The sequence below is a fragment of the Strigops habroptila genome, chromosome 11 (genome assembly GCF_004027225.2).
Source record: "Strigops habroptila isolate Jane chromosome 11, bStrHab1.2.pri, whole genome shotgun sequence".
In the NCBI taxonomy this organism is placed as follows: Eukaryota; Metazoa; Chordata; class Aves; order Psittaciformes; family Psittacidae; genus Strigops; species Strigops habroptila.
The window spans coordinates 31,427,469-31,443,829 of record NC_046360.1 but is presented as its reverse complement, the minus strand read 5'-3'; the positions used below and the strand labels follow the sequence as shown (position 1 = coordinate 31,443,829).

Genomic DNA, 16,361 nt, shown 5'->3' with positions numbered 1-16,361 from the left:
GTACAAAAGAAGATGCAAGAATGTATTGTAATATGGATCTGCACTAACCAGGCACATGTCAGGAAAATAAGAGCTTTTGCCTGTCCTTCTGGAAGGAAGGGGCCTGCATGAAGCTGGGGGGAAGAGGGAAAAAGTTATAAAGGTTTAAATGACCTCAGAGTTTCCTGGTGTGTCTGTTGGGAAAGTAAAGCCTCATCATGTTCCAGCACTCTGAGTTGCTCAAAGCTTTAAGGAAGAAAAAGCTTTAAGCAGGAAAATAACAAACAGGAGTTTGGTTTTATACCAGCATTTTTATGGAAACTTCGTAATTGATCCACATAGGTCTCCAAAAACATGTTGATGCACACTTCTTGTGGGCCTGTGTGTGAGACAAAGAAACCTTTGGCTGAAGTCCTGGCTCCAATATAGTCAATGAACTTTGCCATTAACTTTAATAGGGCCAGGATTTTTCCTTAAATCGTTTATTATCTTGCTATTAACCACAACAGAAGCCAGTATCTGCATAATGTTAAATAGCCAATGATGCACTGTAATGGTTGGCTACATCTTTCACCCTTCATGCTACGGCAAGACGCCTTGTAGGACCCATCTTGCCTCACTAGGATGACTCCCAAGTGCCACCTTGTCCTTCCCAGGGGCAGCAGATCCCATCCTGGCTCTGCACGCCCCCATCCCAAACCTCATGGGGTATTTACCCACTGGATTTGCAGGGACTGTACAAGCGATTTCCAACCTCAGGGTGTCCCTGTGCTTCTTGTCTCAGGACCAGCCAGGCAGGGACAGACACTTGAAGACCTGACTGAATACAACATGCACAGAAATCATGTTTTAAGATGAGATGAGTGGGAGAAAACCCACTTAAGTGCTAGCTGGTACAAATGCCCCTTTGATGATGCTTTCCATGGAAATGTTGGCTCTGCTGAAGTTTGGCAAAGAGTTAGAGATAAAACAGTGCCTGGAACATGGGGCTGAGAGGCTCTCCGGGGTGCATGGCACCTTCCTAAAATAGCCACACAAACTGAAGATACGATGAAAAACTTGCTCCTGCAGAGCATCAACTGCCTTTCATGTAAGCCCCACCAACTGAGCCAGTAAAAAAGTCTGGCAAAGCAACAGCCCAAGTGCTCCCCCTCACTGCAGGCACTGTGGCTTTTCAGGGCCCAGTGCCAACACACTTCCCCTGAGATTCTCATTTTTCCCATTTATTCCTCTATTTCTCGTTGCAGGGGGTGGCAAATCTAAAGGACTCTTTCACTTGCTTTATTGATGCTTTGCTGAATTGTCCAGGACAACAGGCACAGCCTCTTGTGGTCACTGGAAAGATCTCCCTCACAGGAGCGGGTTGTGGGGCTCTAAATCGCATCCTCCTCCCTCAAAATGCTCAAATGCAATGCTATAGCACACTGCAATAAAAGGCAAAGGCTAAGAACAGTGATAAATGAAAATCCAGGCAACAAATTAATTCAGTCTTCCTCAAAATTATAAAGTCAGTATCCCAGCCAGGAAATAAAGCCTTTTTCCAAGAGCAAAATATAAACAGGAGAGTTGCTGCTGCTTGGTCTCTACCAGGAGCATGCAGTGTAAAAACCTACCCCTCTTCTCCCCACAAGGAAATTCTGCAGTGTGGCTGCCTTTGCTGCTGCTCCCTCCCATGCTGTGCACCAGCATGTGGATGAGGATGCTACCTGTGCACAGGCAGCATCGCTTCCTATGGCACAAAGAGGAGCAAACTGCTTCAGAAGAGCCTTTACTGGCTCAGCTGGTCCCATACTTTTCAGCAGACAAGCAGCAACCAGACAGCGTTTCACCTCTCCTGACACTGCCTGAGGCCACAGGACCTTGCCATCAGTGTTATCAGTGCTGTGAGTCTCTCTGACAGAGGAGGAGAGGTTAGCCATCTTCTTGAAGGAGCAGGCCCTTTGTTGCATCAATATTCTCCTTTCATTAAAGCTGTCTTATACGCAAAAGTAAAATGTTTCTTGAACAGGTCATGACATTCCGCGAGTGCTGATGTTACCATTCCTAGCACTTTGCAATGTATTTAAAATAACACCAAGAAAAGAATAGACAGGCAACTCTACAGCTAACCCTGAAATATCAGGAAAATTAATAGGAAACAATCAGTACAGATCTGCCACAAATATCAAGTCAATGAAATACTTCATCTAACATCTGCTTTCCTTGGCAGAACACAGCTAATAAGTTAGTGTCTGGTGGAGACGTGCTTATCACCGGCAGTGCTGAGACACTGCAGTCAGGTTATCACTGCACACAAGCCCATCATAATGCTTTGTTCCAGTGTAACCTCCTGGGAATTCAGGGGAAAAAAAAAAGATCCTGTGGGATCAGAGCACTTTCCTGATGCTACCCAATTGAGCAAATGTGGAGCTGGCCCTGGAAAGGGCACTGCGTCACGGCAGCAGCATCCTCTGCCCTTGAACGAACAGTACCCACCTTGGGGCAGGACCAGATGCCTGCCCTGCTAAGACTTGTTCTGACCTTCACTCCTCAACCAGGAGGTTGCAGGCAAATCAGTTAAGCTCCTGCTTCTTTACTTAAGTCTCTACAACACGAGCCTCAGGAGATTCTGTGCATAGCTTCTGGTAACTTCCACTGTGTTTTAATCCACACCAGAAGCCATCTCTGACCCACCTGAAACAAAGTCAGCTTTCCCTGTTATGGCAATAGTTAAGATGACAAAAAAAAAAAACCCTTAGAAAAGTTTCCCATCCCCAGAGAGCTGCAAGCCTGTTCTTGATGCCTTTTTGCCTCTCCCCAGCCCTGAAGCTCTCCCCCCTCTTTGATGGGTTCTCACAGGCTTCTCCTCTGTCCCCCCAAATGCACTTCTTGCTTCTCCACCACCCTTCTGCTCACCCCTGGGTAGAGTTTTTAAGGGAAGGCTCCTGAGGCAGGAGACACAGAACAAGCCTTGACCATTAAATATCTGCCATCCTCTCCAGGTAGCACCACATCCTCTGAGGGCATCCTGCGTCTTGTCCCCTCCTGCCCCATCAGGGTCCTTGCACCCAGCTCATCCACTATCCTGTCCCCATCCTCTCCCTGTACTTTTCCAGCCACTCTTATGCTTGGCAGCTGCCCCTCAGGAAATGCAGACGCCAGCCTTGAACAGACATTAGGTAAGCGGGCGATGGAAAAGAACTTTAAAAAAACAAGACTGTATCACACGTCCATCTGAACTGCCTTTAAACTCTTAAAATACATGCAAAGAGTGAGGAAATAAACCACGGAAAGCCTGAAATCCTAAGCTCTCTGGGAGAAGTCAAAGCAGGGGTATTGGCTGCAACAGGCACTGCATGCATCCCACCACCAGCACCCTGCCAGGCACTCGAGGTCTGACAGACTTGGACTGCTCCCCACAGCATGTTTAAAGCAAAACAAGCACTTCGCATCAAAGGCTTTTTCTCAGCAGCCGTTACCGAGCTCCATGTGCTGCATCTCCAGTGCCAACCTCTTCATGAAGGTTTTGGGGGGGGGGGGGGGGGGGGGGGCAAGAGGGGTGGGGATCTTACTGATGAGACATTTAATAGTTACATGCTGAAAGGAGCTACTGTACCAGGCACTGGCTGCCGTTTCTCAGGACTTATGAATCTGTGCTTTGTTCAGTTTAAATCATATCTCAGAGCAGCCTATAAGGGTGATCTCCCAAAACGTAGTTTTTTCTATAACCAGAAATTACAGACCCGCTCCCCAGCTGCAAAGTTACCAGAGTCAAGCTTGGAATTAGCACTTTGCTAAAGCAGCCAAGGCAGCACTTCCAACAAAAGCAGGAAAAAGCAGCTGGAAATGCTGGGAGTAAACAAACAGCCCCTTATCTCCACAATGGAGTGCAAAAGATGCAAAGAGATTTTTATGGACTGATCTTTCAGGGTGAAGAAAAGAGCAAGTAAAAAGGTTCCAGCCAGCACTACCACACTACCCCACAAAGCAAACTCACTGCTCTGTGCTGCTCTCCTGCACTCACAGCTCCAAGCTCTGCATGATGTTTAAATCGGGGCACAATGTAAGAGCACTGAACAAAATTATCTGTCACTGCTAAGCATTAGAAATTAAATTATAGCCTCTTACCTCCAAGTCACACACCTTGCTGTTGTAAAAGGACTGGAGAAACCCAAGAAGTACTCAACAATGTGCATCTGCTAAGCCTTCATGTTTTCTGTACATTCGAGCTAGGGGAAGAAGGGAGACACGATTCCGGACTTCTTCCGTGGCTATATAATCTCAAGGAAGTGACCTTCACATTGTTGCTTTGATTACAGATTCAGAAACAAAAGCCTTTCCAGCATGAGTCAGGGGACGCAAGAGGTTGAAACGTGATTGTTAAAAACAGAGATGAGGTGGGAAAGCATTACAATTGGTTTGGGGTTTCTTTTTCTTTGTAGTATTAACCCCTCTATTATTAAACAAAGCCAAGTAAGAACCAACAATTACCAACTAAAGGCATAGCAGAGGGTGCCAGCCCCAGAGCAGCATGACACCTCGCTGTGGGACCACAGGTCCCTGCCAGCCTGCTTTTGCCGCATTAGCCAGCCAAGGACCCCCATCCTCCCTTTGCAGGACTTTTCTGTGTGCAAAACACCAAGTTATATTTCATCTCCTGGATTTCTTCTCTCCTCATGCACCAGCCTACACAGGCTTCACACACACCTCTGACTGTGTAACTGTGTCAGGCAGAGCACAGGTATCACATAAAGGCACAAAACCTGAGCTTTCTCTCCAAAAGAAGTGCCAAATGACTGTAACACAGCTTTCACTGAAAACAGACAAAAAAACACCCCAAAACAGAAAACCAAAGAACTGTGCACCCAAATCCAGGAGGCTGTAACCCCGAGGCAGCTACACAAGAGGCACAAAATCTCAAGTTTACACATGCAGTCACTTCAAAATCTGAAGCACAAGCTTCTTCCTTCTTCACAAACACAGCTCAGCATTATTAATCTCCTTTTATGTGACATGAATACGGGTACCCAAGCTTTTAAATCATGCCACTGACTCACATCCTCTGGCTGCATAAATTATGGTAGGAAGACTGATTCCAAGGGAACAACACAGCCCAGGGGCACAGCATCCAACGTGGGCTGGAAGATCCATGGGCCAGGGGAACATCACAAAACAGTATCAGAGCTGAGAGGAGCTCTGAACATGCATCAAGACAACCTCACGTGGGAGTGAGAGCAACCTCTTCCCTTTAGCTGGATGCTCTTTAGTTATTTGTGCTCCCTATTGAGCAGTCACTATGCAGAGAGGACAGACTGTGAAGATTTTCCCACCGCAATTTTTATAATCTATGGATCTACTTTAATGGAAAAAGTAAGTTCAACACCTGGAACAAAACTAACTTGCTTTTATCAGAACAGAAAGCAAAAACCTTAGGGTGAAACTTTTAAAAGCAACACCTCAGAGACACATAGCTCTCACTTCTCAGAGGTACCCAATCCTCTTGTCCAGCTTAACACCCCCAAACAGGAGGGTCTGTGTACTGACTGTTTGAGGCCAACAACAGGCTCCATTAAGCTGCAGAGCACTGTGAAAGAGAAGCTGAGCTGCCTGGTCCACACGATCAAAGAGCACAGCCAGCCCTGCTCTCCTCACCAATGGTTGCTCCATGAATTACCATCAATCCAGACACCTCCAAAGGGCAGCTCACCCCAGCTACCCCAGACACCCGGGTGCAGTGAGGTGCCTCGCCCTCTTTGTTTGAGGCAGAGCAACTAGCTTTGATCAAATATCCATCTTTTAAATAGCTGCAGACAAAGAGTTTGGGTTGGCTTTTTTTCCAGAGTTACTTTGTAAGAACTAACACTCTCATACTCATGAGACTACAAAAGCTCTCCACATCATGTTCCATATCACAGCTTTCATGAGAAAGCCATAAGCAGGAGGATGCCAGGTCAGGTCCAGCCAGCTGGTCCAGACTGCACCAGCAACCTAAGGGGCGGCAGCCGAGACACTTGAGGGAGAGTATTTCGGAGCAACAAACTTGCATTTGTCTCCAAAACACAGACTCCAAAGCCCAAAAATAAGATGAAAAATAGACAGTGAGTCATATTTCCTCAGAGAGAAATGACGTGAAGGTTACCTGGGTGGTGCCAACTTCTGCCCTGCTGGGATAACCACAGGGACAGGAATAGCTGGAGGAGGGGAAGAGCACAGGTCCTCGGAGGATCCAGGACTTCCAAACAAATACAGATCTGGGCTGTGCGATTCAGCTGCACTCTGGGACACAGATAATTTTTCTAAACCAGAAACATTGGAGTTTAAAGGAAATACAGTGCACCCATAAGAGGTTCCAGCAGCAGGAAGCTGTTGGAGCAGGCAGAGTTGAGCAGGAAGAAATCTCTGCAGCTCAGAGGCTGCCAAAAGAGCTCCGAGCTGGGGCTTGGGGATGGCAGTGCTTCAACTCCTCACCAAAGAGTACACAAGCCCATAGTGAATGCAGCACACCCCAGCTCTCTGGATAAGGTGAACAGATGCAATGTGCTTGATATTAGAGAGGAACTACTCCCACTTTCACTACAGCTTAGCTAACAGCAGCTTGCATGCCTGCTAAGTGCACCTGCCCAACCAGATTCCTGATGGGCTTCATCTACGCCAACATACTTGCTCTCCCAAAACAACCGTGGCAACCAGACACATCCAGTCTGGTGGCAGCCAAACAACTCTATGCTCAGCATGATGGGGACCTATTTGCCTTCTTGGAGAGCTTTTGTTCCTCTCCTATTGTTTTCCCCTGTGTATCTACTACCTGTTTTCCTCTCCTATTGCACTTCTGTCTTTTTTTTCCCCTTCCTGTTTGTTTTCTTGGAAGTTTGAGCTCTGTTTGGGGGTTTTGACACACAGTTGAATGGGGTCAGAATGATTCATTTTTAATTCCCTGGTGTCTCCCCTCTCTTCCCTTGCTTGCACAGCCTGTACTTTTCATGCTAGGTAATTCTTGCACTGCCCTCTCTCTTGCTTTTCCAACTTTTACTCCCATCCTCCTGCCCTTTGCCTTCCTCACCCATGCACAAGCCAGCAACCTATCTGCACGAGATACCAACAAGCGTGGCCTTCTCCACTCTGTCCAGCTCACATCACCCTACCTAGAAACCACTGGTCCAACGAAAGGTAAAACCAGGATGCTCAGAAAACAGCATATAATTAGCAGTGGCCACATGGTATAAGCGCTGTATGCAGTAACTTCTCCACCACTCCCAGCTCTGCTAGCACCACATATTTGCACCCAGTAGCAAGCAGGAAGATGAACACTGGGGCACCCATCACTGGGACAGCATCTATTCTACATCAGGTGGAATAGCAACCATGGAAACATCACAGTCTTAAATCTAATGTTGCTTGGACTGTCAATGATGGCTTTTAATGGCTAAAACAGCATGTTCAGGCTGTTCTCAGCGTTCTGATGACCCTTATTCTCCCCACCTCTCCTTCCAACATGCAAAGTCAATGCACATTTAAATGCACTACAGATCATTCAGCAGGGAAAAGTGTACATTTGTACTTGTGTGTGGGAGGGTATTTAAGCTAATATATTCCAGCACCGATAGCTTTATCCTCTTTGCAGTCTCTGAGACTGAACTGGCCTCCATCTGTACAGGAGATTAGCAGAATTACTAATCACTAATTATAACTTAGAGGTTTTAAGAGCAATGCAGGCTGCACAAGGGTGCCCTGATTTTTAGAAAGTGAGGAGAGAGCACAGTGTTATTTTAAGCACATGGACAGTCCATCCACGATTGCAAAGCACTGCAGTGACTTGCTAAAGTGACAGAAAGCTAAGCACTTGGATGAAAAAATGAAGTACGGAAAAACCAGCATGTGCCTGAAACACTTTTAATTTACTTTTTCATAAACCTCTTGTCCACTCAGAGCAAGATTGCCAGCCTCAATGCACAAGACTGAAACAGAAATTTATCCAGGCAGGTTCATACAGTGATACCTTTGTCCAGGAGTTTGCTTCTGAAAGGCAGCGACATTTGAAATCTAACGCATTTTGTGAGCTGCGTCAGATCGAAGAAAAAGAAATATTTATAGAGGCTGAGGTGGTTGGTGAATAGAAGGCACTGTTTGAAACTGGCACCGTGACACCCTGAAGGAAATGAGGTGAAGTTCACAGTCTGGTTGTGAAGTTTGTCTGCTAGGGAAGAGGGAGGAGTGGTACAAACCCCATGTTTTTGTTTGAATAAACTCAAACAGAAAATGCTATATCATGAGCTCAAATGGAAATATGTCTGGCAGAGAGCTTTGGAAAGCGGCTGTTGGAAGTGCGTAAAACCAAGTTTAAGCTGTCGGGAGGCAGTGCCCGGAGCTGGTCCTGTTCTCTGCTCAGCAAGAGGCTCCCCTAAAGCCCCAGCCACAGGGAAGCCTCCACATGCCGTGTTTGGATGCAATGGAGTTTTCAAGCAGAGCCAAAGCACTGTATGAGCAGAGTCACAGCATTAGATCTGATCCCTCCAAAAACAGCTGCATGAAAGCAGTCGAAGCAAAGCTTTCCCAGAGCAACCAGGAGTCTACAATGCTCAAGTTTAAATCTTTGAAGAGGCACCTATTCATCATCTTCTAAAATGGTCTTTTAGCTGCTTTGGAAAACCCTGACCCATCAGGACATCCTAGACCCTCTGATCATCACTCCAGGGTCTGTCTGGTGCAAAGGAAGGAAAGCCCTGCCCTGACAACAGGCCACCCTTCATGCTCACCCTCGCTGCACCAGCAGCACTTTTCATCACTCTGAAAAGGCAAAAAAAAGGCATCTCCAATTTGCTGTCAGCATTTTTTATAACGAAAAGTTAAGGTGTGGTAGCAGAGGAAACACAGTCCTCACTATCCAAACCAACAACATTAGCACCATAGGAAACAGGAGTCAACCACTTCCTCTCTTGCTCCTCCACCCCAGGTATATATGGGACAGACACATGTACAAAGCTTACTTATTGTGCTTCATCAGCAGAATTATTTCACTTCGCACAGAGGAAATGACCTTTCAGAGGTTAAAAAGCACATGGTCCAAAAACCCCACATGATTCAGTTTATACTTCTACACCAGAGATCGTTACCTAAATAACCAGTGTAACTGAAGAGCTTAATCACAGAGATGCTCCCATACCTAGTTTCACATCCAGCAGATATTAATCACAATGTGTCATCATATTCTACAGGGAGTTTTGGGACAGTTTGCCTGGTTTCTCTTTCCCACTTCGCATTGAGCAGACTGACTGACACGCATTCTAGCCCTGACACTAAAGCATTCACTGGTCCAGTTTTTAATTTATAAGAGGTTAGTTGCATTATTAAATAGACTGTGATGCAATCTTTCATTCATGCTTAAAGCACAGGGGAGTAATGAGGACTGATCACATTGTGGGGTGTATAGGTGAAAATTGGTATTCATACCTCAGGGGAAGACATGCACCAGGATACGGTAGTGTTGACATCCCAGTTAAAGTCAGACCAGTAGTAATAACTCACTAAACACAGGATAGATGTTGATGCTGAAAGATTTTGGCTTTGCTGCAGCTTATTAACCTCATTTATACAAGTTTCACTTTCTGTTTTAGTGCTCTATAATTAAATATAAGACAGGTGGCCTATAAAACCAGCACATGGAGAGCCCTGCCAACAGCTTTATTTTGGAAGACTATCAGGACACCCAGAAGTGCTGCCTGTCCCACTGTGGACATCCAGAGGGGCTCTGGGAAGACCCCCCCAAAGCCCAGCTGGCAGGTCAGAGCACTACATGCCAGATCTCCACAACAAAATAGAGCCCTTGCTCCTTTCCCTCATAGGAAATGGGTATCCCTACATGAAGGCTTCTATGCCAATTCTCACCTAGGATTCTTTCCAAGCCCAAATAACTCATATTGACTTTCTGCAGTTAGAAAGAAGATCTGTGCCAGCTCTTCCATCAGCTGTCTCTGCAAGTCTCTGTTTATTCCAGGACAGGCTTTCAGATGCTCTCTGCCATGGACAAAACAATGTTCCCTGGCATACAACCCAAGTGCTCACAGAGGATAAATTCACATACTGTACAACCCTCCTCTCCTCGCGTGGGTTCAGAGGTTATTCCAGTGTGAAAGGGGATGTCCCGTCAGCACTTTGGCTCACAGTGACTCCAGATGACTAGGCTCTATGCAAATAGGACATCCCTTCCCTTTTGGCAGATGAGACAGATGATGGCAAGCACCCTGGAGCAGAGACCAGCTTGGCTTGCTGGGCTGGGGCTCAAGTCCCCACACCAATGACCAGGTGAAACAACAGCCAGAAAGACCTTGGAAGGTTTCCTACACACATTATAAACAAGACAACTAAAGAGAAGGTGACTGACAAAGGCTGATTTGTTCTTGTGGGGTTGGGGTTTTTGTACTTAAAGCTGCTAAGGCAGGTAAAGGCTTTATGCTGGCAGAGAGGATTTCAGCGTGCCCTGGCCAGGCGGCTCTGCCTGCGTGACAATCTCTGCACCTGCTGGCTTCCAACACGTAGGCAAGAGCCCTGTGTAGATGCATGAAGGTGTCATTGGCTTCTCCGTGCTGGAATTCAAGCCCAGGTCTCTCATGAGGCTGGCAAGCATTTTATATTTAAGACCAAAAACCCTCACCACCACAATAACAAACAGCTGCCCAGGGAGAAGAAATCCTACTGGCTTCACTTTCACTGCAATAATGTGCTGATGATTAAAGCAAGACCTGCTGGCAGTGTCCAACTCACCTGAAAACAGCCACTGACCCATGAAACATGAACGACAAACATGGATCAAAGAGAACTAAAGCCCTCAGGGCTGAGCAACAGCTCAAGTGCTGTCACCTCACCTTTCCCTGCATGTCCCTTGCATGTAGCTCAGTGACCAAGTTCCCAATTCATTATACTGTGCACAGCCCAGGGAGGGCAAAAGAGTAACTTTAGTCTAAAGAGCCTTTATATACAACATGTGGTACTTTTCATAACTGGAATATGAATGGGAAGGAGTTGGAGAAATATGAACGTTCTTGGTGAAGCCAAAGTGGGAAAGTACTTTAAGCACCTGTCAAAGTGCCAATATTAATAAGAGCACATGGCAAGAATATGCTTTCATGTGGCTGCATTAACTACAGGACTTGTAGCAAAAATTTGAGAAGACAAATATCATCTCTAGCAAGTAGGAGAGTGTTGTTAATTTGTGTTACAAAGAACAGGGGCACAGAGAAGGAAGACAATTTGCCCAAGGTAATACAGGATCTATGGCAAAGATGGGACACAATCTCATGTCCAAGATTAGAGCTTAGTCCCACAGACACTGCAACATCCACCTCCTTGGAAAAACCACCCCATGGATAGCTCTGCACTGCATGTTTTGCTCCTGCAATGCCCGAGGTGAACAAGTGTTACGCAGCATGGCTCAGAGTACATCCCTGTATGCAGAGGTCATCCAGCTGCTATCTCTACATGTTCCCATGGCTTCAAGTGTTTAAAAAATAAATGAAAAAGAAAAATAATATTTGATTTAACCTCTTGCATGGCTCAGATATCTAAACAGACCAGTGATGTGTACTGCTGAGAGCCCAGTCCTGCACTCACCAGGCTCACCCAGAATACCACCAGGATTTGAGCTCAAAAAGCAATGTGTTTGAAGGAAGCATTGCAGGGCATTCATTCATCTCCCATTCGTACACCCCTAATTACCACTAGGAAATTCCTGATGTTAAAACGTGAGAGTCACCTTGTTCCTGCCTGGTTTCATCTCCCAGGGATGACCCTCGGAGCAGTGAGCGTGGAGCAACAGATCATTGCATGTTTCCAGCAGTGTGGCTGGGCTATCTTTATGGCTGTGACAAGCTGAAGGCAGAGAGGAGTGGGGAAGGGGCACTCCCTCACCACTTCCCTGGCTCAAGGGCAGCTTGGAAGGGTGGCAGAGGGACCAGTCCTCTCGTTACCAATTTTCACATCCCCACATTAGGATACAGGCACAAGTTAGTGATGCTTCTCGTAAAGACAGGACAGATTAATCCACTAACACCTACTAGGACACAGTAAGTTCGGGAAAAGCTACAGTCACACTTTGTTTTGAAAAAAAAATCTCTTTTCACTTTGAGCCAACCATCAGAGAATCACAGATAAACAGGCTGAGTACAGCTGCTGTCAGAGCTGGTCCTTACCAAGCCATTATTCCAGCCCTAGAGGGATGGGGTTTGCCTCCATGAGGATGCAGCAGAGAGCAAAGGCAGTCTGAGCTCCATGCTATTTACATGAATGGACTCAAAAAATAATACCCACACAGTACAGGTGTAGCTGGATTTTATTTATAGGAAGGAGCCAGGGCTGCATCCCACATTTCTTCAGGTCAGTAAAGGTGAGCAGACAGGGAGCAGTGATTTCTCTACTCCTGCATTCCCTAACTACACACAAACCATATTCCTCAAGTGACACTTGTGTCATGAAGTGTTTACATCCATCATTTGTACAAGATGCCAAGATGCATTCCGGCACTTGGAAGCGCATCTATCACTATAAAGCTGTTCTCCCTGCTCATGGGCATACCCTAAAGCTAAACAGCAACAGATCCCTCTGGGATTAAATAGGCACAGATGTCCTTTTAGCATGACTTTCCCATGAAAGTTACATCCTGATGGTTCTGGTGAGCTGTTTGCTATAAGCTGTGTCATTCTCTGTATTGCAACACAACAGAGAGAGGGGCGAAGCAGCCTTGAAATATTCAACATAATCTAGTAACCACACACGCTGACACTGTGAGCAGGCACACATCACAAGTGTGTATGTGAGACAAAAATAAACAGACACACAAAAAAAAATAACTGCCAGCAAAAACACACTCCAGAAAGAGTGACACCACCCTAACTGCAACTGAATACCACAGTAACTGCAAGTACCAGGCTGTATTTTTTGCCTGTAGGAAGGGGAGCCTCCCAATTGTTTCAGGACTCATTGCAGCCCCCCGCAAATAGCAATTCCTTTGCAATGCAAAGTCCTGTCACATTACAATCTGCCACTATTTGGTAACACAAACAAGCAGCAGAAAAAGCTACAGCCAGTCTCTCCCTTGGCAGCATCCTGCTCCGAGTGCCCGATCGCAGCAGAGACTGAGAGCTGAGCTCCATCTCCCAGATCGCAAGAAGAAGGATGGTGACGGCAGGGAAAGGAGCTCCGAGGGGCTGCAATACAGGAGGCAGTTGGATGAAGGAACACTTACAAACTGCCTGATAAAATACATTTAATATAGATAGCATCTCCCCCAAATCCTAAATTCAAGGCAGACGCACAGAGCTGACTGTTTGAAAGCAGTGTTGGACATCAGCTCAGACTCAGATTATAAACCTGCTGAGTACCCTCGCAGCAGGGCTGTGCAAGCTGGGCTCTGACTCAATAGATGCTGTTCACCTCACCGGGGCTGTGAGCACTGAGCAATCACACAGGTGAGTGAGCAGCATCCAAGCTGGGGCAGTCCCCAGGGTGTTTTACCTGGTAGACATCCCGGAGGCCGCACCAGGCTCGCAGGGCTTGCCGGCATGCCCGCAGCCGGGCAGCGTACCACCTCCTCAGCGCTGCCACCGTCACCGTCCAGACGAAGCGGCTGCCGCTGAAGAGCAGATCCTCCACCCCGCACATGAACACCGAAGCCATGGGCTGCTCCGCTGGTAACGCAGAATCCGCCTCCCGGCTGGCTCCCGCTCCCCTGCTTCAAACGCCTGGCATGACGGCAGCCTGGCTTTATACGGCGGGAGGAGGGCAGGGGTGTTGCGCAGAGCCAGGGTCAAGCCTTAAAACAAACTCCTCTTTCACAGCGCTTCCTGGGCAGATTCCCAGCCATATCCCGGCCAGCGGCGCCTGAAGCAGAGCCAGCGGCTGCAGTAGCTCAGCCCTACCAGCGGCTCACACAGCAGCCTTGTCCTTCTTAGCAGCTTATATAAAGCTCTGTTAAGCTCCAGTAGCTAACACTATGTTCTCTAATTAAATTTTAACCCTTTTGCCATATGCCCTGACAACAACCCCGTGTAGACGCTGCAGGAGGAGAAGAAAACCGCTCGCCAGGCGTTAAGCGCCGCCGCACTTCAGTGAGCTGGGCAGGAGCGTCGTACGCTGCTCCCGCCTAGCACACTATCTGCCTCCGACACCTCATTATCTGCCAGAGAGGGAACAAAGCTGTCATCGCTTTCTCCCGGCTGATCCCGCGCTCAAGTTATACACTAGAAATCCTACATTTAAAAAAGCACCTCCGGGAGCCAGCAAGTGGAGAAAACAGGAATTAAACCAGGATCAGAACATCCCTGCAGAAATAGATGCACTAACTTCTCTTCCAGCTTGGATTGTGGCAGATACCCACAGCACAGAGCCATCTCTCTGCTCCACACCTCCCCCTTGGTTGTTGCATCGTACTGGTTAACACCCAATACCAGCTAAAGAGATGATTTTGCTCTACTCAAACTAACTCCACTAACGCAGCACTTGCTGCATGAGAAAACAAAGCTGGTTGTGCTAGCCGAGCTCTTCACAAACAGCCCACAGCAAATAAACACGGAAATAATAGCCCACAAGAGATTCCAGCCTTGCTTCAATAGTCAGTTGAAAATTAAGTGGCACCCTGCCCTTCTGGGGCTTAAACTGTTAATGCTGCCAAGCTTCACCTTTCATTTGTGAGCTCTGTTCTGTCAAAAGCTAAGGGAAGGTGGAAGTCAAAGGGCAATTAATCTAAGACCCTCTCAGAGGATTTGACATTTCCTAAGACTTTTGGGGCAGAAGCTGCAGGAGCCTCACATGGCGACATCGGCACCTTGCTGAAGAAACTACTCAAAGAGTGGATTTTTGGCTAAACCCATCAGTGACACTGACCTGTAGAAGTAATCTCTCTTGTGTAATGAAATGAATGAAAAGGGGGCAGGAACAGCTTGCATAAAGGTTGCATGGGATAGGTAAACCCCATGGTGTTGGGTACTGCTTCCCCAACAGCACTGCCTGCAAACAGCCTCTAAACCAGAGCTACAGCAGCCGTGCCCCAAAGGCTCTTCAGGAGAGGAAAACACTCATAGCACAAGTATTCACAAAACCCATTTCATTCCACATTAGTCAACCTCCTTTGCAAGAGCCTACACTCATGCACAGGGAGCTCCTATGTTTTAGTTGGAGTAGTTTAATTCTGTAGACAGATGCCTGTTTTAGACAGGATTTGGACCTGTGTGTCTCCAAGCATCACACTTTTCCCTTTTATGCATAATGAAGCAAAAGCAGCTCTGCTGCTCTTGGTGCTGGTATCTATTGGCTATGCTGCTGCCAGGGAGTTTAAATCTCTCTGAGCCTTGCTTCCACATTGGGAAAACAACTATTTCAGATGTTACTAGAAGTTGTTACAGAGTGAGCCGATACAGAGAGATAACGGCTTGTTATTACAAAAGGAAAGTAAAGACTTGGGCTCTACATTGAAATCCAACATCCATATATCCACCCCAAGAGTTTTATCACCCCTTTGAATGCTATCTTTGAGCCTGTGGCCACAAAGATGTCTTCTTCCTCCTCTGACTAACATGAGCACAAATGTACAAAATGGAAAAAGTTTCCATCTCCCACTGAGACAGAGTGGTGACAAATACCTACAGAGAGTTATTCCAATAGCCTAAGCCAGTGCTAGCGCCAGGCTTGGCAGCGGGTAATTGTCATTCCCTCAGATAGCACTATTTTGGAGGGGAATGGGCCAGGAAAATCTGCAGTGGCATTTGTGCATTATGGTCAAGTCATATCCAAATTTAAACAGAGATAAAAAAAGAAAATCCAATTTTCAATTTCCATTTCTGAAAGAAAAGAAAAGGAGCTTTGTATTTAAAGAAACAGTGCAGGGAACGGCCCCATCCTGCGCCAGGAAAATCCAGCCAACCCACTACGAAAGGTTTAAATGCCTCTGCTCTGTGCCTGCTGCCCTTGGTGCCTTTTTGTTTTCCCTATCACCTAACTAGATTGAAAATAAAGGATGATGAGGATTCTCTCCTTTAACACAGCACAAGGGATTGGTTTTTATTTGTTCTATGATCCATGGTATCCTTAAATTGAATGAACACATTTTGCAGTTATTCTTTATGCTTCACAAGTTACTGCATGCCTGAGCAATGGCCTCAGATGGTTCCATCTCAGAAGGCAGAGCCATATGTACTCAAGCCCTGCCTCCTCAGTACTTCCAACTGCTTTTCCCATCAATATTTCCATGACCTTGTGCAGCCTTTATGCGCTTATAGTAAAGTTATAGCTCTACATATAGGCTAGAGCAAAACAAGAACCTTTTCCACACCCTTGCTTAGGGTACATGGACTTCAAGTCCAGTCTCATGAATAAAAGCTTCACACCCATCTTGTCATTCCTTCTGCAGATGAAGTAGG

General features: G+C 46.6%; 1 protein-coding gene across 1 annotated transcript in view; it reads right to left on the bottom strand.

Moving 5' to 3' along the window:
- Window positions 1-14,146, bottom strand: part of FRMD4B (FERM domain containing 4B) — an 83,952-nt gene extending 69,806 nt beyond the window's left edge. Inside the window, exon 1 of the mRNA XM_030501162.1 lies at window positions 13,462-14,146. Coding sequence (XP_030357022.1) covers window positions 13,462-13,623 — 162 coding nt within the window. The 5' untranslated portion in view covers window positions 13,624-14,146. The remainder of the gene's footprint in view (window positions 1-13,461) is intronic.
- Between the last annotated feature and the right edge of the window lie 2,215 nt (window positions 14,147-16,361).